Source organism: Pygocentrus nattereri, chromosome 8 (genome assembly GCF_015220715.1).
Source record: "Pygocentrus nattereri isolate fPygNat1 chromosome 8, fPygNat1.pri, whole genome shotgun sequence".
NCBI classification, from domain to species: Eukaryota; Metazoa; Chordata; class Actinopteri; order Characiformes; family Serrasalmidae; genus Pygocentrus; species Pygocentrus nattereri.
In genome coordinates, this window is record NC_051218.1 from 43,921,226 (window position 1) to 43,946,664 (window position 25,439).

At 40.9% G+C, this 25,439-nt stretch overlaps 1 protein-coding gene across 1 annotated transcript; it reads left to right on the forward strand.

Annotated features, from left to right (window-relative positions):
• Positions 1 to 4,678: 4,678 nt before the first annotated feature.
• Positions 4,679 to 10,118, forward strand: trim105 (tripartite motif containing 105). Its single transcript, XM_017712506.2, has 7 exons — positions 4,679 to 4,957; positions 5,476 to 5,807; positions 7,213 to 7,308; positions 7,387 to 7,620; positions 8,054 to 8,073; positions 9,075 to 9,181; positions 9,289 to 10,118. The coding sequence occupies exons 2-7, from the start codon at positions 5,523 to 5,525 to the stop codon at positions 9,840 to 9,842; spliced, it is 1,296 nt and encodes a 431-aa protein (XP_017567995.1). The 5' UTR covers positions 4,679 to 4,957; positions 5,476 to 5,522; the 3' UTR covers positions 9,843 to 10,118.
• The last annotated feature ends 15,321 nt before the right edge of the window (positions 10,119 to 25,439 follow it).

The window sequence follows — 25,439 nt, forward strand, 5'->3', positions numbered from 1 at the left end:
GAGCTCAGATCTGGTTGGCTGCTCTGTGTCACGCTTAAGTCAATGAACAGTCCAGGCTGAAACACGTCTTTTAACAAATGGGCTGTTCTGCAGTTTATTTTCCGTATATGGGCTGTATGGAAGGCAGTGGTAATGATATATTTTTACAACAGGGTTAAAGCAATTAACCCCTTAAACTTAAAAGGGCCTATATTATGTTAACTTAATGCTTTATTGCATGGTGTTGCCACATGGCAACAATCACTTTATCTCAATGTTATTAAAAAGCAGTAATCTAAAATCTGTTTTCCTATTTAATGGCAGAAAAGGGCGTTTTTAGAGAAAATTTTGATTTAATTCAACAATTTCAACAATTTACCAAATACGCCACTAAATAATAAAGAATTCATTAATTTTTTTTAAAAAGTTTTGAATAATACATACACATTAAAGCATTATTATCTTTAACCTCTTATTCTCCAGGGTATATTTCAGTTTGTCCATCTGAATCTACGTGAGCAAATCATAAGGCAAATTATTCAGTAACTGCATGAAATAAATGTACATTTATATTTATTTATTTATTTCTTGTAAAAGTTCCCCTCAAATGAACAGAACATGTGTTTTATGATCTCCACATATCACTATACGCTTACAATTTACTGCTGAAAGCCAAAAATCTGCGCTGCTCTTTGTGTTGTTTTCTAAAAGTGATGTTTCCAGAGCAGATCACTGAAGAGACGCCGTCTGTTTATAGTTTAGAGCCCAGATTTGGGGAAAAACGGGTCGACTTTCAGTAGAAAAACAAACTGAGTTCAGCTTCTTTTATTATAAGGGTTTAAAATGACATCACCGTCTATCAGACTGGAGAGAAGAGCTACAGCCTCACCCGACGCCCAGCTTCCGAATGGAGCTTATGGAACATGAACGTTATGAAGAACAAGATGACGTGCGTTTTGGACCCACCGGTGGTTCCAAGGAGTTGAAAAGGTTAAGTAATAGCTCATGTGAATGTTAAATAAAAGAGACCGATGTCATATTAAACATTGTTTTCACACTGTTACAAAATATCATCGTTGTCCAAAGAAAAACATATATCTCCAAAATAATAACAGCAATAATAATAGCAGCGATATGCTCTATAGCCCAATATAAGGCTCCCAGGCACTGGGCTGTGGAGCAATAGAACTGTGTTCTCTGGAGTGATGGAGCTCAATTGATCCTATTGGATGAGTTGGAGCGGCGTACATGATCCATAACTAATCACCAAACATCAGTACCTGACCTCACTAATGCTCTTGTGGCTGAATGCAATCAAACCCTTAAATCCTCAAGAAATCCTCCAACATCTAATGCAAAGCCTTCCCAGTGGAGTAGAGGCTTTTACTGCTCTTGATTCAGTAAGAAATGTTGGATGAGCTCTTCATATGAGCATTGTTCATCTTCATAAGAATAGACTCTGAAGCAGAGTCTATAATCCTGGTGAGCCAGTGGTACAGAGACATTAGCAAACTGGCAGGGAAATAGATCACTTTGGGGGCTAACGCTGAGAGGCAATAACATCCATCCTCTAAGCTGCTTCTCCCTCAGGGTCGCTGGAGCCTATCCCAGCGTCATTGGGCAGAAGGCAGGATCGCCAGTCCATCACAGGGCAGACAGTCACTCACACCCATAGCATGTCGAATTGGCCTGACTGCATGTCTCCACACAGAGAGGACCCTGGTTACCTGGCCGGGGAATCAAACCCAGGCCCTCCTCACTGTGAAGCGACAGCACTACCCACTGTGCCACCTTCAGAGGTAAATGTCACAACCCAAACGAGTAAAAACATTCATCATTTTTTTCTAAAGTTCCGTCATTTGGTTTTGCAATGTCAGTAAAAGGATGTTACAATTGAAGACTCACAGTGCTTTCTAACAACATCAGTGTAGCTAGCTAGATAAATGCTGGACCATGCTCAGACTGACCTGACTGAGGTCACACAAGCTCCTGTTATGGTGCAGGTCATGTGAATAAGGCACAGTCATATTTACAGACACTGTGGAGAAGTTCTTGTGTGGCTGATTGTGCGTCACGCCCATAAAGTACAATTACAGGGAAATACTGTGAACCTTGGTATTAGGGGGTATTTAGCGTAAAACTAAGCGTAAAACACATAATTTTATCCATAAAGTGGACCTCTATCATAAATAACGTCCGTAGGATCCTGCAACAGGTGGTTAATACAAGTAGAAAGCAACATCTAGCTACGCTGCAAACAGTGGTGTAAAAAACATTAATAACATTAATAAAAACACTGTCAACAAATTCAGAAATGCTTAAATAACCTTGCTCTGAGTTTTGGCTGAGATAGCAGTCACTTTATGTGAGGGAGAGGAACGTGAGTAGCTGACATGAATATATTGTGCTGCCTCAAAAGTGATGAGATAAGATAAGATAATCCTTTATTAGTCCCACAGCAGGGAAATTCACAGTATTACAGCAGCACTCAAGAAAAGAAGATACAAGAAGAGAACTAACAAACAAGGTCACTAACATGTACCCAAGCCTTACATAACCAAGTGAAATGCAAAGCGTGGAATGCAGTGGTATAAAGCGCTGCCACTGGACTCTAGAGCAGTGGAGACGAGAAATGCAATCACGCTTCTCCATCTGGCAATCTGATGGACGAGTCTTGGTTTGGCGGTTGCCAAGAGAACAGTACTTGTGTACTTGGTGCAGTCGTGGGCTGGAGGTTAGGGTTCCAGCCTCGTGACCGGAAGGTTGCTGGTTCGATCCCCAGAGCCGACAGCATGACTGAGGTGTCCTTGAGCAAGACACCTAACCCCCAACTGCTCCCCGGGCGCTGCGGATTGGGCCACTCCGGGCAAGTGTGCTCACTGTGCGTGCGCGTGTGTGCTCATTTCACGGATGGGTTAAATACAGAGGTGAAATTTCCCTGTTGTGGGACTAATAAGGGTCTCTTAATCTTGTCTGACTGCATTGTGCCGAGTGTAAAGTTTGGTGGAGGAGGGATCATGGTGTGGGGTTGTTTTTCAGGAGTTGGGCTTGGCCCCTTAGTTCCAGTGAAAGGAACTCTTAAAGCTTCAGCACCAAGAGATTTTGGACAATTTCATGCTCCCCAATTTGTGGGAACAGTTTGGGGACGGCCCCTTCCTGTTCCAACATGACTGCACACCAGTGCACAAAGCAGGTCCATAAAGACACGGATGAGCCAGTTTGGTGTGGAAGAACTTGACTGGCCTGCACAGAATCCTGACCTCAACCCCATAGAACACCTTTGGGCTGAATTAGAGGGGAGACTGTGAGCCAGGCCTTCTCGTCCAACATCAGTGTCTGACCTCACAAATGCGCTTCTGGAAGAACGGTCAAAAAATGGTCAGAAGTTTATGTTCTGTAGGTGTGTGAGGTCTAATATGGGATGGAGGGGGTGGTTCTGCTGGGAGTTGTGCTGGTTGTACAGTCTAACGGCAGCAGGTAGGAAGGACCTGTGATGGCCACAAGGGGTGAAGTAGCCTGTCACTGAAGGAGATGCCCAATGCTGCTCTCATGCAAGGGGTGGCTAACATTCTCTTGTTTCTCACCACCTGCACTGAGTCTAGGGGGCTTGTAATGAGTCTGTCAAGTCTCTTCTTGTCTGCAGTTGAGATGCTGCTATCCCAGCAGACCCCTCATTAAAAGACAGCTGATGCCACCAGTGTCAAAAAAGGGACAACAGCAGAAAAACGTGATTTAAAAAATCTCTCAAAAGAAAAGGCCGACATCATCTTTTCTCTGCCAGTTCATAGTAAAAACATCACAAAAAGTAGAGATAACAGCTAAAAGTAAATCATGAAAATGAGTAAACAATAACCTGGGGATCTGCATCAGACTCCACGCTCTGGAGATTCCTCAGACCAACAGCTCGCTCTTTTTGCAATATTTTCATCATTTGTCAACTTTTATCGTCCCATTAACTCTGTGCATCTGCATTATCATTCATTTTATGCACCGTAAAATCTGCTTTTGTTAAATGAGTTAAATCTATCAAATCCATGGAGAGTTTTGGATGTTTTCACTCATGTATTTTTTGCCTCAGCAAATTTCTAACAATATGTAAATGGCCTCTATTTTGGTTGGTTGCCTTACATCAGGGGTGCCAAACTCAACCAGTAAAAGGGCCACATTTAAAAATCTCCTCAAATCTGTGGGCCAGAGGAAAAAAGATTTTTATTTAATTTTTAATTAATGCCATTCAAAGCCACTTCTCCTGGGTCTCAAGGGGTGCTGGAGCCTATCCCAGCTGTCATCAGGTGATAGAAATATGTCCACATATGCAGTCGTGACTGACAGGGCTTTTTTCTGAATTCATACAAACACCATTTCATTTTATAGTGAATTAGTTTGGGCTGGTTTATGTTTATGAACATAGACCTACAGGTTGAGTTTAAAGCCAGCTTTAATTAAACTTAAACTTTAAGTACTTTTACTTTCGATACTTAAGTACATTTGAGGGGAAATACTTTAGTACTTTTACTCAAGTGGAGGTCTAAAGGGAGGAACTTCTACTTCTACTGGAGTGATATTTTACTTCTGGTGTCTCTGCTTTAACTCAAGTGCATGGTTTGTGTACTTTGTCCACCTCTGTCCTCCTCTGTACAGCATCCAGAACCCCCCCCCCCCCCCCCCCCCCCCACACACACACACACACACACCAGGCGTAGCATAACTTAATGGCTGAGATGTACACGAAGCCATTCCGAGTGGTTTCGTGTGAAATGCTTCGTTCTAGAGAAAATGACCAGGTCAGCTCTGCTGCGGCCTGATGGGCTGAGAACTTCTCTCCCGAGCTAACGTTACGTAACACAGCCGAGCCCAAGGCGCTCAGTCGGTCGGTCTTCCGGGGTTTCCAGCAGAGCGACGAGGCGTTCAACCGTCATGGCGTTTTGAACCCAGGTGCTCCGGACCAGAGACCCCAGACAGGACACGGCGACGGCAGGTAGTCCGTTAATAACAACACACTCTTTTAAACGTCTCCTTTTCCCCCTTTCTAGCTGCGCACTCGCCCAGCGTAGCCGCGTAGCCCTGTGATGTTTACTATCGTAGGGGCTGCTGTCTGTGTGCTGCTCTACGCTGCTAGCGCAAGCGTCCTCATCGTCAAGTTTACCAAGCCTTTCAGTATTTTATTCACCGTTTATTTGTTCTCGAAACTTGTACCGGATTCGTTTATTTCGATATAGGTAACAATATGGTCTAAATATTCGAAAGCTAGCTAGATAATGTCTTTACTTGCACACACAGCGCAGCTAAACCTTGTTTACTTCTCGGCCAAAGTCCTTTGGCTTTGTGTCGTGCTGAGCTGAGCTGAGCTGAGCTGAGCTGCAGTTCGGTTGTTTGTTATAGGGAAAGATTGAAATAGGCAGCGAAGTATATCATATAGTTATTACATGCAGAAGTAGATATGAAATTTCCAAAAATGCTGACACTGTGATGTTTGCCTCATACCGCCTGACTAAGGAGTGATAAAAAGTGGAAGTGAAAGTCAAGAGTTCCAGTCTTTCCCAATGGCGTCCAGCAGCAGCAGCACGGTGAGTAAGACCACCCTGAGGGAAGACCTCACCTGCGCCATCTGCTATGACCTGTTCACTGAGCCAGTGATGCTGGGCTGCATGCACCACTTCTGTAAGCGCTGCATCACTGCCTACTGGAGGAGCCTCAGGGGCCCAGCGTTGTGTCCTCAGTGCCGGCAGGAGTTCCCCAACAAAAGCTTCCAGACCAACTATCTTGTGGCCGGCCTGGTCGAAAAGGTCAAAGCAAGTTCTTCAGCTGGTTATCTGAAAAGTTTAGAGGTGAGCACTGGGTTTTTTCTTGCTTGACAACTGGTCCCTAACCCTGATCCTGGATTACTCCTGCCTTGCTGCTCAGGAAGGGGTGTTAATTAGCTGGCTTGTTGGGTCACGCTCTCAGACATAAAGGTACTAAACTGTCACTGGTTCAGTGACCCTCTGGTCACTGGGGTGGGACCCTCAAGGTACATCTCAGTACCTTTAGTCAGGGAACATAACTGAACCATAATCCATTGAAATGATATTTTCTAATACACAGGCAGTATTACTCCAGAACCATGGTTTGGGATCACTGGTTTGCAGGCAAGTGTTTTTCAGTGTCTGTGTCCTTACATGGCCTTATAATTATTTTCAGTGGTGATCCATTGTATTATTTATGAGTTGAGTTATTGATACATTGAGCTAAGAAATAATATATAATACAGTAATTATAATAATAATAATAGAAAATGTACATTTATCATAGCTAGGACTAGTACTTTGAGGCAAAAAGTCAGGTCGTTAGAGTACATCTTGATTATAGAACCTCAAAAATGACTTATAGTTTGCTAATTAAAATTTTGTTTGTTGTATTTTGAATATGGTATACAGCTTTGTGCTCGGCAGTTTTAAGTGACAATCTGATTGCCCTAAAAAATTCAGGAAGCTTTCCTTCTCTGTATTTTGTTGCTATCACAAGACCAATTCTTGGCACATGACATGCCCATGATGTTTAAGGAGAATGCTTACGTGTTATCTGTTTATTGATGTTGGCTTTTATTATTAACTTTTTGTTGTTGTCCGTTTTCTCATTCTCTCTGTACCTTTATGACACACAAAGTAAATCAAAGTTAGATTGTCTGCTTTGTTTCATGTAATACCTATTATCAGTGTTGACTGTAGGAGGTATTATATGGATATAGATATAACAGATTAATGTATACCAGTCAGGCATAACATTATGACCACCTCCTTGTTTCTACGCTCCACTTACTATTTAGGTGCACTTTGTAGTTCAAACTCAAGCAGGACTGCTGTGTCTGATCCGCTCGTACCAGCACAAAACACACTTTTACACCACCACCATGTCAGTGTTACTGCAGTGCTGAGAATGATCCACAGTACCTGCTCTGTGAGGGTCCATGGGGGTCCTGACCACTGAAGAACAGGGTAACAGAGTATCAGAGAAACAGATGGACTACAGTTATACAGCAAGTGGAGCTGATAAAATGGACAATGAGCGCAGAAACAAGGAGGTGCTCATGATGTTCTGCCTGATCGGTTTGGCCAGCAAATATCAAGCAACTCAGTTAGTCAACCCAAAATGATTCTTTTGTTGAAATATAATGCCATGTGATATACATCGTAGTAATATATTAGTATAGTAATCACAGAAATATTTACATGGTTATTAATGTCATTTTTTCAGAAGAGGCTCAAAGACCACTTGGACTCCCAGAAGCTGCGGAAAGAAGAAATAATCACCATGATCCGGGAGGAAGAGAAGCAGATGGACACAATAAAAGTAGGTGAAGTCTAGAAGGAGAAATTTCCACATGCAGTGTATCTCATTCTGAAGTCAATCCCACTCTGCCTTTCACAGAAAGTAGGAGCTGAGCTCCAGGACCGCGTACGCAGCGACTTCCAGGCCCTGCACCACTTCCTGCAGGTAGAGGAGGCGGCTGTGCTGCAGCAAATGCGGAGGGATCAGGAGGTGCTGGTGCAGAGCCTGGGGCGCCACCTGGAGTCCCTGCATGCAGCTGTCCAGGAGCTGGAGCAGAACCTGAGCGCGATCCAGCAGGCGGCCAGCTCTGTCAGCTGCAGCGCACTGGTGGAGGTGACAAGCCATTTCCATTATTGCTGCTGGGGTGTGCTGACTGGGAATCTGCCACTCTTGCAGTCGTGGCTTTGAACCCCCCCCCCCCTTTAAACAAAGTTGTAATTTTTCTTCCACCTCCATTTTCTGTGGAGCCAACATTTTGAATTTCATATTTATGCTTACAGAAAATGCTGTTGGGGTAAAACTAGGAATGAAACATTAGTAATGTGCGGCGACTGCCATCATCTAATTTACATTTCACACAGTAGCAGAACTATTGATTTGAGTACTGCGCAGATCAGAGCATCTGCTCCAGTGCTGGCTAACAGATGGAGTGGTGCCTCAGCAGCAGTCCCCTTAGTGCAGAATTCCTCTTTTATGGAGTCTCTGAAATATATCCTTCATGTTGATAATGTTTTCTCTCTCTCTCTCTCTCTCTCTTTCCTTTCAGCTGCCTGAATTCAATTCCAGGTCAGTGGTAATTGAAGTCTATTACACCTCTCATAGTGGTGTGGCCTGTCTCGTTCTTAAAGCTACTTTCAGATTAGACCCCTTGAGGTGCTTGAAGCTGAATTCTGTTTTCTTCTTAAACAAGGCTATTCCAGGTTTTGGGCTTTGTGCTAAGCCTTTTAGTCCTTTTCCTTAGCATACTTTTCCTTATACATTAAACGTCTGCTGCACAACGTTGCCTCTAGGCAACAAACCCCTTTTTCCTTACTTTACGCTAACTTTATGCATATCGTTGCTGCTCAGTGAAAACCATGTATTTTCTTTTTTTTTGCAATTTTTACTTCTCTGCATCATTTGTGCTCAGCAGCTGTCCTTTACAATATGCAAAAAAATTCAAGATGATTGGACCAATAGAACTGCTCCAAAAGTGCTTATGATGAAATCTCTTTCAATAAACATATATTGAAAGTAAAGAAGGTTTTTGCCCTCTCCTATAAAGTTATAATTTTGGAGATACTTGTTTTTCTTTGCACAGCAACGATATTTAACAAGAATGACAATGGTTAACAATAAAGGGAAGAGTTTGAATAAGTCAATAAAAACCATGGACTTGGTAATACTGTCTCTTAGTGGACACTTCTAAACCTCTTTTTAACATTCAGTATATATATTTTTTTGTTATGGGATTTTGCAGAAGTATGTTTGTCGCCTAGAAGCAACAGTGGAATGGATTAAGCCAGTCACAAAGCCAGATCTCACCACTTCAGGGAACATGGGTCTATATCATGTCTTCCCACTGTTAAACAATGTTGCCTCAGGGCAACATACTCCAAAAGGAGCCCTGCACACTTTATTGTTTAAACATTTTTTAAATTTAATAATCAGGTCGGTTTTATGCAAGAAAAGTGAATCTAATTTGTAGATTTTGTAAATTTTTAAATGCTCTCCTAATGCATGCAGTAGAGGGTTAACATGGCTGTTTATACATGAACTGTGATTTTTCTGATTTGTTTCTGTTTCAGACCACAGTTACAGGTCAGAAGACAGGATATTGATGCATTTCGCAGTAAATACATAATTCCTCTTCAGTACACCATGTGGCGAAAAATGTTTAAGAGTTTAAGACCAGGTAGTTACTGTGGTAAATCCTTACTGAAGCTACGTATTTCACTCTTTATGATCATAATATTGTTTTATTATTGATTCATCATTTTCAGTTCTGGTTTTCATCCACAGGCCCACTACCTTTGACCTTCGATGAGGACACAGTCCATCCAAGCCTTCAGCTCTCTCGAGACCGAACCCAAGTGGTTGAGAATGAAGCCATGCTGACCTACAGGCGCAACCCAAAGCGCTTTGTTCAGTGTGTTAATGTTCTTGCGACCCAAGGCTTCCAAACAGGCAGGTATTACTGGGAGGTGGGTGTTGGCACCAAGCCCAAATGGGACCTGGGTGTCGCACTAGAAACAGTTGATCGGCAGGCCCGTGTCAAGCTGTGCCCTGAGAACGGTTACTGGACCCTCCGCCTGCGTAACGGCTGCAATTACTCGGCAGGGACCCAGCCCTGGACCCCGCTGCCCATATCCTCCCGGCCACAGAGGATCGGGATTTTTATAGACTTTGAGGTGCATATGGTTTCCTTCTACAATGCAGATGACATGCGTCTGCTCTACTCTTTCTCCAATGGGCCGAAAGAAAAGGCTTTTCCATTCTTCAGTACATGCCTGAGCGAGCCTGGCCAGCAACCCCAGCCTATACATCTCCTCCATTTTCCCATATATTCTCTCTAAACGGCCTGCAAGCGGATGAGCTGTTGTATTTCAGTAAGGCTGTGTTCACACTATAAGCCTTATTCGCTCAGATCTGAAAAATAAATCATTAATCATTGTCAGCTTAGTTACGCTGCACATTTCCGCTCAATCATATAGTGCCAAGCGTTCCGTTGTTGTCAGAAGAAAACCTCATATCTCTATTTTTGTCATTTCAGTTTTTGACATAATTTGAAAATACCTGTTGTTCTTTACATTGTGTGTAAATTTCATGAGGAATGGCCCAAACGAAATGACCCAAAATGACTTGGAAAGACGTCTGGTTCCATTGATTTACATTAAAAGTAAAGCAGGTTTTTTCGTTCTCCTGTAAAGTTACCATTTTGGAGATATGAGGTTTTCTTCCGACAACAGCGATATACAGGCCTCAACATAAAACACAGTTGCAGTTAATGTCTGCATATTTTTAGTTTGTAAGGCAATCCGCCTTCTTGGTTAATATTAATGTGCCTTAGCAGTTCACAGTTGTGTTTGAAAGTGAACCATAGCTGTCATATCTATAAACAGACCTGCCGACATGCTGGAAACACTAGACCTCAGTGGTGTGCAGGTTCAAAGATAGAAATAGTTTATATTTGTTTTTAAACGCTTAGCTTTTTGTTCAGATAACTGTAAAAAAACAGATCTGTGACACATTTAGGCAAAAAATCAGATTTGTGCCACTTCAACCATGTAATGTGAACATAGCCTAAGTCTGGGCCTCAGTCTAAGTATGCCAATTTGATTTATATCACATTGCACTCCCTGTGCCTTGTATAAGGACCTGTGGGCAGACATAGAGAAGACACCACACTTGGCCTTCTTGATTTGGTAACAGTCCAAATGGCTGTCGTTGGCGTGTTATTACTGCTTAGCCAACATTTCATGTACACTACTCTGACAACACACGTATGAAAAAAGATCAGTCTGTTATTTACTCTCATCCTGTTTTCCTACCAGATGCGAGCAGCTGCCCAAAGACAAGATTTTGCTCAGATAATTGACATTGATGAAGCGAAGTGTTATCGCAAAACGTTCCACATTGCACGGCCAACATGACCCTGAGCTAAGATTTCGGCTCAGTGAAAACAACAACACAAGTTTTTTATATATATAAGATTTTATTCGCACCTGCTCTCGAGCATTTTTCTCTTGGAATCAAGCAACGCTGAAAAAAATCAGGAATGCTGGAGGAGCTGTAAATAAACTGTACATACATGTTGATTTCTAAAAGGCGCTCGTCAAAACTGTAATCGATCTGAAACATCTATGCTGGATGACTTTCTGTATTACCATAGCTTTCCATGTAAGTAGCAAAAAATCAGTAATAAATACAAAAGTCAAAATGCTCCATCTTGCTGTTACAGTTCCTTTTTTGTGCTTGTGTCAGATTTGAAACTAGAATGTGTGTGTGTGTGTATCTATATATATCTATCTATATATCTATATCTATCTATCTATATATATATATATATATATATATAGTGTGTGTGTGTGTGTGTCTCTATATATATATATATATATAATATATATATATATATATATATATTTGTATATATGTATAAAATTTCAGCAAAAATTCCTAATTATTAAGATGGCACGTCCCTAGCATTCATGCCTGTCATGCTCACTGTTCAGCTGATGGGCGTTTTCTCCGGAATGTAGTCATCTGAATGCAGATCACGGCGCCCTGCCTGTCGCTGTGTCCGAGCTCTGTGAGATGACAGGAAGATGGTCAGTGGTGATTTACTCCCTACTCTCCTTCCTCCCTAACTGACAAAAAAAACAACAGGCACTCTCCCCACCCACACTGGCGCAATAAAAGAGACAATGAGTCACTTCAGTGTTTTACAGATGGCTCAATACCTTTTTTTCTTTCCAGAACCTGATACTGAAGCATTAAGATCCAATGTTTTCTTCAAAAAAAACTGTTATTTCAAATTGAAATGCATCACTTAAGAGACCCATGTAAAAGTGCCATATTCAAATTTCTCAAATGTTTCTACATATATGAAGAAGCGACTTTTTTTAATCAGAAATATCATTAACAGTGCAAATGTGTGCAAAAACTGATTGTAACTGTACTCTAATGCTGCCTGTGAATGTGGAAGATGAGCACAAAGCTAAACTTTGCAATAGATCAGCACTCATCAAAAATCATCTTACTCTGTTTTCCCTCAGTTGTACAAACGAGACATGATTTGGAGGGTGTCCACCTGGGGGGGTGGCATCCCGGATGCCCAAAATGGCAAGGATAAAGCGGTGTTATCTGTGTGAGCAGGCAAGTGCCTCAACATCCTCTTTCCTCTTGCTCCCTGCGAGGGGTCACACAAACGGAACGGTGGGCCTTGTGCCCCCAAACTACTTTACTGTCCTCCTGGGGGGGTGTGTCGGACAGGATGTGGCACAGCCCCTGCCTTTTTGGCGGGTGTCGCAAGCTTGGGCGACTGTGCTGCTTCCCCAGGGGTCAGGCTGCCTGCCTTTAAGCACGGAGAGGAGTGAGGATTTAAACAGCCCATTAACATTCCATTACTCCGCCTTTTGTCAGATTCATTTGACATGGAGCTTCTGCGCCCAGTGACTTAACTGCTGAAGTTCGGCTTGGCTGGAGATTAGGTGTGCGAGTCCATGGAGCGCAAATGATTGTTCGCTTCTGAACATAAACTACAAACTGAAAGCAGCAAGGTCTGAAAATGGTGTAGTTTGTCACTGAGAGCAGCGATTTGTGTCAAACTCAGGGCTTGGAATCATTCGGAATTCCATCGGCTGGTGGACAAATGCGGCCTCCGAAGGGTCAGAGGCATTCGTTACTGCTATTTAAGTTTCTTTGTCATCCATCTAATACTTCTGAGACCTGCCAAATCACATCTCAGTCAAATCAATACTTTCATTTGCTACCTGTTAGATCGAAACTAGACTAAAAGCCATTTTGGCACAGCGTAGAGCCCAAAGCTCACTATTGGATTCCAATTTTTAATTTGGATGTCAGCTCATTGTTAGCAGACTGCTTTCATTACACAGGCTACCTGACTTGATGAGGCAGACAAAAATCAAGTGAACGTCCTGGAAACAGCAGGGGAGAGACGATCAGTCAGGTATATCTGGTTCTTGGCAGTGCATGGCGGCGAGTGACATGGTTCTGTTTCCTTCCGGTGAACGGGATGCTCCGTCGTGTGTTTTCTGACCTCAGGATGTGACAGATGGAGCAGTGGCACTTCAAGGCCTAGGCCTTGAGCTGCACCCCTGAGAGCACTGCTGGACAGGAAACACTGTCTTTTCATGTCAAAGGCAGAAAACATTAAAAACAACAACAATAAAAACAACCGCAATAATTTTAATCATTTAAAAAAAGTGAAATTCAGAAACTGAAGTGCAGCAAATTTGTATGAAGAAACAGACAGTTTCATGAACGAAGTGGCAAGAGTTAAGAGGATATTTGAGCCAATAGACAGACAGACAGACAGACAGACAGACAGACAGACAGTTTTTTTGATCCCAAAGGAAATTCAGCCAGTATCAGTCACACAAGACAGTAATAATAATAAGGGTGATACAATCCAAAAAACTATCTACAAGCATATATACAACTAGGGATATACAAAAATATACAATGAGATCTATAACCTGAGATATAAAAAGGCAGTGCAATAATAAATGTATGAGGTGGCTCAGGTAACAGCATTCAGTGACAATACTGAATAAATATGTGCAGATATTGGTACTAAAATGAAGTGTCTAGGTGTGGAGTGTCCAGATATACAGTATGTACAGTAAGTTGTCCAGATGAAAATAAACCTGTAATTTAGCCTGATCTCCTGAGTTTGTCGGTTGAGCAGCTCTGTGAAAGCATCATCCTCCATAATGGAGAGCAGAGTCCTTCTCTCGGCCACCTTCACCACAGAAGAGGCTCTTTCAGAAGCTGCAAAGTGGTGAACATGAACGAGTGGAGAAAATTATGCTTACCATATGTTTTTATTGAAAAATAGTGAGATGAAAGCGAATAACTGCATTTATGAAAATGGTAGAATCATTCAATGAATCATAGGTATCCAAACACTTCTAGTGTTATTAGGGCTACATGTTATACTTTGAAAATGTTCTGCACACTCACACATCTCATTTGCAAAATCGGTTCTCTAAAGAGCCATCCACTGAGAGGTTCTTTGGGGAGCCAAAAGTGGTTAGTCTATGGCATGTAAGCCACTTATCCTTCCGGGTTTCAAGAGCTTTGTCGTTCCATCTATGTACAAGTACACAGTAGGGTGGTACATCACCACTCCTGGGTTATCTAAACCTTTCAGCAGGACTTTGCTGCCATATGGGGGTTTTGCTTTGCCTTTCTGGCCGGCATAGAAGCAGCTAATCCTGAGAGTTTTCTTAGACTTCCAGATCTTGCTTTCCACATTTCCCTTTAACTGCCATTTCTCAATGACCTTTAGGTCAGTCTAAAATTATGAGCTGGAAGCACTTTGATGTCTTTTTATGCTTTGTAGTGATTGCAAAGGTATTGATAGTTGGAGCAGCTAATCCTGAGAGTTTTCTTAGACGTCCAGATCTTGCTTTCCATATTTCCCTTTAACTGCCATTTCTCAACAACATTTAGGTCGGTCTAAAATTACGGGCTGGAAGCACTTTGGTGTCTTTTCATGCTTTGTATTGATGAATGAGCTTCATTTTCAGATCCTCAGCCTGCTGCTTAGAGCAGCACATGGTTACTGAGTGTTAATACAAGGTGTTATTTTTTTCAATTTTATTTTATTATTTATTTTATTATTACTTATTTATTATTATGACTTCAAATATCTTGGGTCAACCATCCAGAACAATGGACAGTGTAGAAAAGAGGTGAAGAAGAGGGTGCAGGCAGGATGGAGTGGGTGGAGACGGGTGTCAGGGCTGATGTGTGACAGAAGGATAGCAGCAAGAGTGAAAGGGAAGGTTTATAAGACAGCAGTGTGTCCTGCTATGATGGATGATTTGGAGACTGTGGCTCTGTCTAAAAGACAGGAGGCAGAGCTGGAGGTGGCGGAGATGAAGATGCTGAGATTTTCGTTGGGAGTGACCAGGCTGGACAAGATTAGAAATGAGCAGATCAGAGGGAAGGTGGAGCAGTTTGGAGATAAAGCCAGAGAGGCCAGGTTGAGATGGTTTGGACATGTGTTGAGGAGGAATAGTGGAGATATTGGTCAAAGAATGTTGGAGATGGAGCTGCCGGGTAGAAGGAGAAGAGGTAGACCTCAGAGAAGGTTTATGGATGAAGTGAAGGTGGACATGGAGATGGTTGGTGTGAAAGTAGAGGAGGCAGTGGACAGGGCAAGATGGAGGCAGATGATCCGCTGTGGCGACCCCTAAAGGGAGCAGAAGAAGAAGAAGATTTATTTTATTATTACTCTCTGGAATTAACATCAGCTAAAAATCCTAATTAAATATCTGGACTTGCGTAACCAGCTCTAAAGAGTCAATCAAGAGTCAAAAAGCCTAACGATAACAGGACATTTGACCCAATACCTCTAATAGTCTCTTCTATCCACTGAGAGGTTCTTTGAGGAACCAAAAGTGGTTAGTCTATGGCATCATGTGAAAAGAATCTTTTTTGGTATCTTTATTTTTGAGGGTGTATGACATCAATCAGTGGTTATTGCAGTTTTTCATTATGATTTAAATTTGAAACTTTTATAAAAGTTATTAACACACACACACCCACACACACACACACACACACACACACACACACATTTTCTAAGCTGCGTATCCTTCCAGGTTTATTAATTTATTATTTTTTTTAATTGTTAAATTGGATATTCTGTTGGAAAATTCTAACATCAAGTCAAGTGGCTGTTCTTGTCATTACATTTATTTACAAATACACGGTGGAGCGAAATTACGTTCCTCCAGGACCAACAAGGTGCCACATGGAACAAAATAATACAGTACAAAGTGCAAACATGCAGACGTAAGACGATACAAGAAATACGATAAATAAAACAGAAATTAGGCACAATAAACAGGACAGGGCAGCACATTATCATTGTTTACTGTATCTGGATCTAAGATTTAGAAAGTCATCAGTTTGTCCCGAAATGCCGCTGTGATCCAATCTCTAAATTTATATGTGGCCTATGTTTTAATATTAAATGGAAATTGTAAATGAAAACATTGATGCCCATAAGTTCTAGTCATTTTATAATGATATGAATAATAACAATAAATAACATAATTCACAGCTAAAAACCAGACATCATGGAGTGTTTTAAATTAAACCTGCTGGATATCTCAGGGAAAGTTTACAGTAAGGGGGAGGTGAATGGTGTTTTTGAGCCAGTAAGCTGCGCTGCTTGTGGACAGGCTTTTAAAAATATGTACTCCATTACAGCCGCTCAAAAGGACCATTTCTCCAAGGTCAAGGGGTGAACGCCTGGAGGTGTAGAGAAACAAGCGGAGCCTACAATAATATTGAGGCTCTCACTTAAGTCACTGTTATTCTTCGCAGTTGTGGGGTCTTGGGCAGCTTTCCTAATCTCCATTTTATCCAGTATTTTTCACTGAAATGGTGAGAATAAACACGCAAAGAAGACGAATGTCCACAGTGAACAGTCCACATATGTAACTCTTACTTTGATGAAAATGAAAAGGGACTGTGCTGAGGTCATTATTTTAGGGAATTCATATGTTCTGTGTTTAGGGAATAATGGGAGTTACCTGCTTTAGAACAGCTCAAAGTACAAGTGCAAAGGTATTGATAGACGACACGGAGAAACGAAAGCACCTGCCAAGTTTTCTGCAGTGTACCGGACAAGTCTAGCTGATTTGTGTACAGGAGAAACATACAGCATTTTGGATGTTTGGACATGTTTCAGTATAAGGTAAGGTATGCAAAAGCTTGGACACCTGACTATCAGTATTTATTACAACCAGTTGGCCAAATAGCAGAGCTTGCAAATGCTTTTTGTAGCCAGCTAGTCTTTTCATTCTTGTTCTAGGAATTTTTACCCACTCTTCCTTCTTGGGCTATCTTGCATGCATGGCATGTTTGAGGTCTACCCACAGATTTCAATGATATTCGTGTCAGGGGATGGAGAGGGCCATTCCAAAAGCTTCATTTGGTTTCCTTAAAGTATTTCATGATGGATTTTAAGGTATGTTTTGGATCATTGTACAGTTGTCAAAGCCAGCCTCTTTTCCGTTCCAGTTCTTTGGCTGACTGTGTCACATTTGCTTCCAAAATTTGCTGATATTTAGTGAAATCCATCCTTCCGACTAGGCCTACAGTGTTTCTTGTGCCTCTGGCGACCACACAAACCAAAGCATAATAGATCCATCCCCATGCCCCAGCACATTTCCCAAATACCTCTGGCTTATCAAGATGATGTCTTGCATAATTTAGTCATTGGCTTTTATAAAGAGCTAACAGGTAAGATTTCCTTCTGATAAGTCTTTCAATCATGGCTGTTTCTACAAGCAGTGCTGTCCAATTGAATGGTGCCCCACCACTCCTGGGTTATCTAAACCTTTCAGCAGGACTTTGCTGCCATATGGGGGTTTTGCTTTGCCTTTCTGGCCGGCATAGAAGCAGCTGATCCTGAGAGTTTTCTTAGACTTCCAGATCTTGCTTTCCACATTTCCCTTTAACTGCCATTTCACAACGACATTTAGGTCGGTCTAAAATTATGAGCTGGAAGCACTTTCCTGTCTTTTTATGCTTTATAGTGATGAATGAGCTTCATTTTCAGATCATCAGCCTGCTGCTTAGAGCAGCACATGGTTGTTGAGTGTTATGATTTTGAGAGGTATGATTTTATTGAGATTTTATTTTATTATTTATTTTATTATTATGCTCTGGAATTACCCTCAGCTAAAAATCCTAATTACACTTCTGGACTTGCGTAACCAGCTCTATAGAGTCAATCAAGATTCAAAAAGCCTAACGAGTTACTTAAGTTTTTAAGTATTTTTAATCACGTTACAGAGCATTAATATTTGTATAAAATGTAATTTATTCAGACATTCTGCTACAGAGCTTGTGTTTACTTCTTCTCACTTCAGAAAGGAATAAAATATGCACTTTGAATACAAATGTATGTTAGTTTAAGGCTGTTTTGGTGAGGCAAGGAGGCATCTCATGAAGGCCAGAAGCTACACATGAAATTCTTTTAACCTTGCAAAGCAAAACAGACCTTGTCATTACAGGTTCAATTTCCAGAGTAATGCATATATACATTATTTTGGAGGACTATTACATTGTATGAAATTCAATAGAGACATTAGCCTGAGGCCTGCATCTAACCAGTGCTGCTAATGAGGAAGGCTGCACAGTGAGGGCCATTACATTTGACGAGCTAAGGAAGGCCTAAATTAGTTAATTAGCCCCTTCCACTGTGGTTCATGTACATGCCTGAAAAATGCTGGGTAGTTGAGAATCCCCTGCCCACCATAACGGCTTCACTAATGAGTGGTGCTAGAGCCAAATCAAACACAGTGCGGCCTGAGAAAACACACATACATGTGCGCACAGGCGCTTGTCTTTCTCTCCAAAGGAATTATTGGACTTGATGTGGATCTGGTTGTCAGGCCTCTCTGGCTGTGCACAGCACATGCCTGCTGTTTCAGTGTGTTTTTGTTTCATGTGGGGTTTTCGGTTTCAAAACGTCCTGTTATTTCCGAAAACAGAAATTAGAAATGATTGCAACTCACTCAGGACACACGTAATGGGATTCTGTCTGAGGTGCATGGTCTGCGTCTACAGCTTTTTTGAAGCCTCTGAAGAGATGGAGCATGAAGGCCAGGGCGGGTGTGTGCACCATTAATAAGAATGTCGTATAAAAGGGTGCGGTGTGTGTATCGTTAATAAGATTTTGGGATGCCGCTCCTTTTTTTATGCATAAAGTCCCCCCCCCCCCCAAGAAATATATATTACAGATGATATGTAGGAGGCTTATGTAATCATCCACATAAAACACAATGACCTGGTTTCTGTGTTGAGGAGAAACATAACACATAATTCATACGTGGCCATTGTAGTCTATATTATTTCACTTGCATATGGCTCTTATGCACCATTGGTCATTCAATAGGTTAATGAATATAAAATATGTTTCTGTTAAGTAATTTAATGGAAGTAGAAATATGTTCAGCATCTCTTAAAGGCGTCTCTTAAACTGATGCTTCAAAATTCAATCTTTGAGCATAACTGAGAGCGGTTTGGTGTGGAAATTTTTACAGTAGAAAAAATGAACAACTCTGATTTTCTTTACAGTTATAGTCATAAGAAACTAATGGTTGTGATGTCTACAGCACAAATATGGCCATTACATTTTCTATCCAAAATGTCTAGTGAACCTATATGTTCTCTGAGTTTATTAATATAACATTGATAATGGTAAAATTGTGGTAAATGTGGGAAAAATACTGTTTTCTTTGGACATATTTTGCCTTACAGCACCATGCATATACCTCTCCACTATAAATGGATTAAAATGAGATTTATCTTGTCTTAAAACTATCATAAAATAGTGTTCTAGAGGCATTTAAAGCAGAATTTCTGTGTAATTCAGTCATTTTTTACACTGGTGTTGCTAGGAATCAGGGATTGTGTTGTACATAACACAAAAATTCTTTTTTTATTTATTATTCAGAGCCACCAGTGAACCTACATGTGTGTTCTGATATTTTTTATATACGTTGCTGATAACAGATATGGTTGGTAACAGCAGTAAATCTAGATAAGTAAGTTTTCTTTTTGGGTTTATTTTCCCTCGCAAAACCCTGCATAAACCCCTCGGCCATGGGTTTAAAATACACACACACACACACACACACACACACACACACACACACACACACACACACACACACACACACACACACACACATATATACACACACACACACACACACACACACACACACACACATATATATATATTAGGCCAAATCCTTGTCTCAAATTGACAATGTCTCAGACATCAGGCAACATCTTCGTAACCATATAATGTAATAACTTTTTATGAGGGACCTTTTCAAAGCTTTAAATGCTTCAGACGTCTGGTTCCTATCACCACCACTGTGAAAATTCTGACTCAGGAAGTTTTTCTGCAACAGAGCATTTCAGATCAAATCACTCTTTGTGACTTTTTACATCTTAGCCATTTGATTATGCAGAGATTTTGGAAAATCAGTTCCCCTTTAACTTTTTGGATGTCTGGTTCCTATCACCACCACTGTGAACCATTCTGAATCTGTAAGTCTCTGGAGAACAGTGTGATTCATATCAAACCACTCTGAACTGCTCTGTGTACATCTTAGTGATTTATCTAAGCAGAAATTCAAGCAGAAAAAAAATTCAAGAAAAAAATAAAATGATGAAATAAGATAGGGATGCCCCACAGACTGTACCAGCAACTGAATAATCGTTGTTTTTCCAACGCTGCTCTGTTGAGTAAGTGCTAATGATCAGCAGGCAAAGCTGAGGACCCTACCTCTAATTGGGCAGGGTGTAGTGTGGGAGTGCCTTAACAAATCGCCTCCACCTGCAGCCATCTAACCCCCATGCTGGATTCTTCTATGGGCCTGAGAAAATGTCTATTTCACACTTTGCCCTGTGAGATATGCTGTATATAGGAGGCAAATTTAGAGCTGAAGTTTGCACCTTGCTAAAAGTCTTCTTTGCTATATGTCAAGGTCAAGAGATCATATATCAGAAACACACAGCACATACTCATCTCTCTTTCCTTTGCTCTCTCTTTCTTTCTCTTCTCATCTCCATCTGTCTCCACCTACAGAGCTTAATTGGAAAGGTCTGAGAGGTTCTCCATTTGCTGTTTTTGTAGTAGACAAAGCACTTTATAGAGATTACAACAGTTGCTGATCTCTAAATGTTTGAAAAAGACTGTTATAATTGCCAATTAGGGAAGTTGCTAGGCTAGAGTGGTCTGCTTAAATTACAGATTGTGAAGTGTCAAAAAATAAATGAGGCCTGCAGTTGCTAGATGCAATTTAACAACCACAGTGTTGAGCAAAACACAAAAGTGGTGATGGCTGAATTCTGAATACACTGTCCTAAATGTAGTCTTAGTGTATTATAATGCATTTTTAAATTGTAATTCTTCAGTTAATATGTTTCAAAATTTGGTTATTATTCAAATGAATCCATGATGAAGAATGATGACAAAATTCTCAACATTATTTTGCCTTCCATGGCCTGCTTCAGTCCACTGCTGCTCCCATATTCCCACTGCCACAGTTACTATAATATAATAACGTTCTGTGAGGGAGTTTCTAGAAGCTTTAAATGCTTCAGACGTCTGGTTCCTATCGCCACCACTGTGAAAATTCTGACTCAGGAAGTTTTTCTGCAACAGAGCATTTCAGATCAAATCACTCTTCATGACTTTGTTTACATCTTAGCCATTTGATTATGCAGAGATTTTGGAAAATCAGTTCACCTTTAACTCTCTGGACGTCTGGTTCCTATCACCACCACTGTTATTGTTATTGTCACTGTTATTATATATATATATATATATATATATATATATATATATATATATATATATATAATCCCAATGCCCTTTCATGACCTAACCCATCAAGCTCCCATATTCAAATAATTCATTTTTGCTAATTTGTCTATAAAATGTGTCACTGCTGTCAGAGCAAAGACTTGTATCTCCGAAATGATTACTTCACAGGAGACACAAAAACATGCTTTACTTTTCAATGTAAGTCAATGTAATCAGACTTTTTTCCAGTACATTTTCTTTTGTTCCATTCATCAACAGGCATTTACAAACTGTAAAAAACTGAAAAACAACAAAAATTGAGATACAAGGTTTTGTTTGATAACTTGTGACCTTGATAACTAAGTCCATTACAGTACCAAAGTTCAGCTCATCACTTGTGAACATGTCTATAAGTGAGGAGACTATTCAGTTCAGTCATCCCTCAAAAGAGTTCTCTAACACTCAGGTTAATAATTGACTCACCACAATGATTTATCAGTTTACTCAGGCTTTAGCAGAAACCTCAGCGTCTTCAGAGTCTATTTTTATACACTGTGCTAATTTTAACCTGTGTGTGATGTTGATGTGTTTGTTATTCAGTGGTCTGGAGGGCCCACCACATTATTAATTTTTTTAAACCATAACAATTTATGTAAAAATACCAGATGTTTAAAATACCACAAGTATCCAGTGTAGGGTTCTCCTTTAGCAGCTGTAGCCAGTCAGCAGCCTGTCCATGTTGTCCACCCTCACACACACACGAACACTAACAGCAGGCCATGTAGGAGGAGAACAGAGTGAAGGACACAGCACCTCCACACTTTTACTCCCCATGGGTTGAGCCCAGCAGCACATGTGTAATATAAATGTGTGGAGGGTGAACAGAGTGAAGCTCTGAAAATGGGTTGTTTTGTATGTTCTTTACAGAAAACGAGCAAAGGCCAAGGAATCTGAGGTGGAATTAATAATAAATTGCATAATTCTTTCCTTTTGTAAACATTAAAATTGGGTCCCACAGACCTGAACACCACACAAGGGTTAAAATGGTTAATAAACAAGCGTTGATGGTGTTTCATTCAAAGATGATATATATATTTTTAAAATTTAGCAGGTAGGTATTCTAAGTGTATTCTCCCAAAGATGTAAAAGGTACCTGTTTTCTAAAAACTTGGACTGGATACAGATACTTCATTTCTGTATTCTGAATACAGAACTTGTGAAATATACTGGCAGAGACAGTTGGGGCCAACAATAGAACTCATCGTTTTCTTGCTCCTAGACAGATGTAAGCAGAGCTGTATATCAAACTGAATTAAACCGTGGGCCTTTTCAGCGCAGCTGCTATACATGGTCTCGGAGTTCAGTCTTCAGCTTGCTCTCCCAGGAGCATTTGGCTTGTGACAGCAGTGTCGGATTAATTTTTTGAAGTATTCCGAAAGTGTGTCTTTAAGGAACGTAATGGTTTCCAAGATTCTGTGAGAACATGGGAGCTGGGAAATGGAGCATGTGCGGGAAGCTCCTAATTTGACAGCACCTTAAGAAATGCCCCTCTGGCAATGCTTTGTTTGTCTGTCAGAAACCCGAAATGTATTGGATTAAGCAATGAGGAGAGCAGCGGTATTGCATTAAGACTAGAATGGCAAGCCTTGTGGTTTGTATATTTATAGGACTGCACTACAAACAGGTACATATAGGTCGGTCATGCTGCTGCAGGGCAACATAAATCAGGCTAGTGCAACTACCATTTGTATCTTGCCTGTGCAAATATTTTGTTTATGTATTTGTTTTTCGTAGGGGTGCAACTGCTGCTTCTGTCAGAACATCTTGTCCTGAATAAACCAGGAAAATGTCACTGATTTGGGTATAACAGTTATTGGTTTGGGTATTGCTGAAAATGAATGTGTCCCTTATTCAGACGTTTTAGTTGCATAGATGTTACACTCTGAGGCTGACCACTGTATTGCAGGCTGACCAGACAGAACTGCGTAACTGCTAACAATGCAATACCTTAATTACATTTTGTACTTGGTTTGTACTGTAAAGCTCAATTTCTAGGTACCTGTATATGCATAGAGTCACTATAGAACATTCTGGAGCTGATGTATTTGAGTAGGTCAGGGGTGTCTCTGCAAAGGGTCTGTAAGCGTGCAGGTTTTCATTCCAAAAAGCTGGTGTGTATATGACGCTTGAAGACTGAGATTAATTGAATAAACCAGTAAATGTGCTCCTGCGTTATTGGAACGAAACTTGAACCCTTTGCAGTCATTTAGGTCACTCGGAAAGGGCTAAGAGGCACCTTTAGATGGTCAGTACAGTCCATAAAGTACAGAAAGTTGCATTCTTATCAGCATTGCAATTATCTTTAATTTATTCACTTGGTATTTCCTGACAGGAACAATAAACGGGCCTTTCATTGTCACTTACAAACTCAGTCATGAATTATTTCCCCCCAAGCATGAGTTATTTTATCTCAGTTGTGAGTTGCTGAGACAGAAATCTGACCCATGACAATATATGGATATCAAATATATGACATACACTCACCGGCCACTTTATTAGGTACAGTTCATTGTTCAGTTGCTTGTTAACACAAATAGCTAATCAGCCAATCACATGGTTGCAAATCAGTGCATTTAGGCATGTAGAGGTGGTCAAGACAACTTGCTGAAGTGCAGACCGAGCATCAGAACGGGGAAGAAAGGGGATTTAAGTGACCTTGAACGTGGCGTGGCTGTTGGTTATTTCAGAAACTGCTGATCTGCTGGGATTTTCACGCACGGCCATCTCTAGGGTTTACAGAGAACCGCCCGAAAAAGAGGAAATATCCAGTGAGCGGTCAGTTGTGTGGACAAAAATGCCTTGTTGATGTGAGAGGTCAAACGAGAATGGGCAGACTGGTTTGAGATGATAGAAAGGCAACAGTAACTCAAATAACCAACCTAAATCTCTGAGGAACGTTTCCAACACCTTGTTGAAAGTCTGCCATGAAGAATTAAGACAGTTCTGAAGGCAAAAGGGGGTCCAGCATTTTACTAGCAAGGGTACTAGTGTACCTAATAAAGTAGCTGGTGAGTATATATTAGTATATATGAATTTCTCTTATATCCAACTTATATTTGACACATAAGGCCAGCTGTCGGAAGAAAACCTTGTCTCTCCAAAATGGTAACTTTACAGGAGAGGCAAAAAACTTTCTTTAATTTTAATGCAAGTCAATGGAACCAGATGTTTTTCCAAGTCATTTTGGGCCGTTTCTTTTAGTCCTTTCATCATGAAATACACACACAATGTAAAGAGCAACAGGCATTTTCAAACTATGACAAAAACTGAAAAAAGACAAAAGTGGAGATACAAAGCTTTGTTTGACAGCAGTGATATGTAACATAACGTATATACCAGCTTATTTGACATTGGCAAATATGGGACACATTTACCAGCTTATTCAAATACATATATTTAAAATAGATGTTAGAAAACATTTTTCATAAATGGGTGGCATGTATTACTCATATTTACTAGCTTTGAGTGCCTTCTAGTGCATTTCATGGTGATCTTTTGCTTTTAAAAAATCGTCCAGTATTTCCATCAGATATATATATATATATATTTGATGTCTGACACTTTATGATGGACTACATGTGCACATATACCAACCACGCATAACATGATGACCACCTCCTTGTTTCTGCGCTCATTGTCCACTTTATCAGCTCCACTTACTGTATAGCTGCACTTTGTAGTTCTACAGTTACAGACTGTAGTCCATCTGTTTCTCTGATACTCTGTTACCCTGTTCTTCAGTGGTCAGGACCACCATGGACCCTCACAGAGCAGGTACTATTTGGGTGGTGGGTCATTCTCAGCACTGCAGTAACACTGACGTGGTGGTGGTGTGTTAGTGTGTGTTGTGCTGGTCTGAGTGGATCAGACACAGCAGTGCTCAGTGTCACTGCTGGACTGAGAATAGTCCACCAACCAAAAATATCCAGCCAACAGCGTCCTGTGGGCAGCGTCCTGTGACCATTGATGAAGGACTAGAGGATGTCCAACACAAACCGTGCAGCAGCAGATGAGCTGTCGT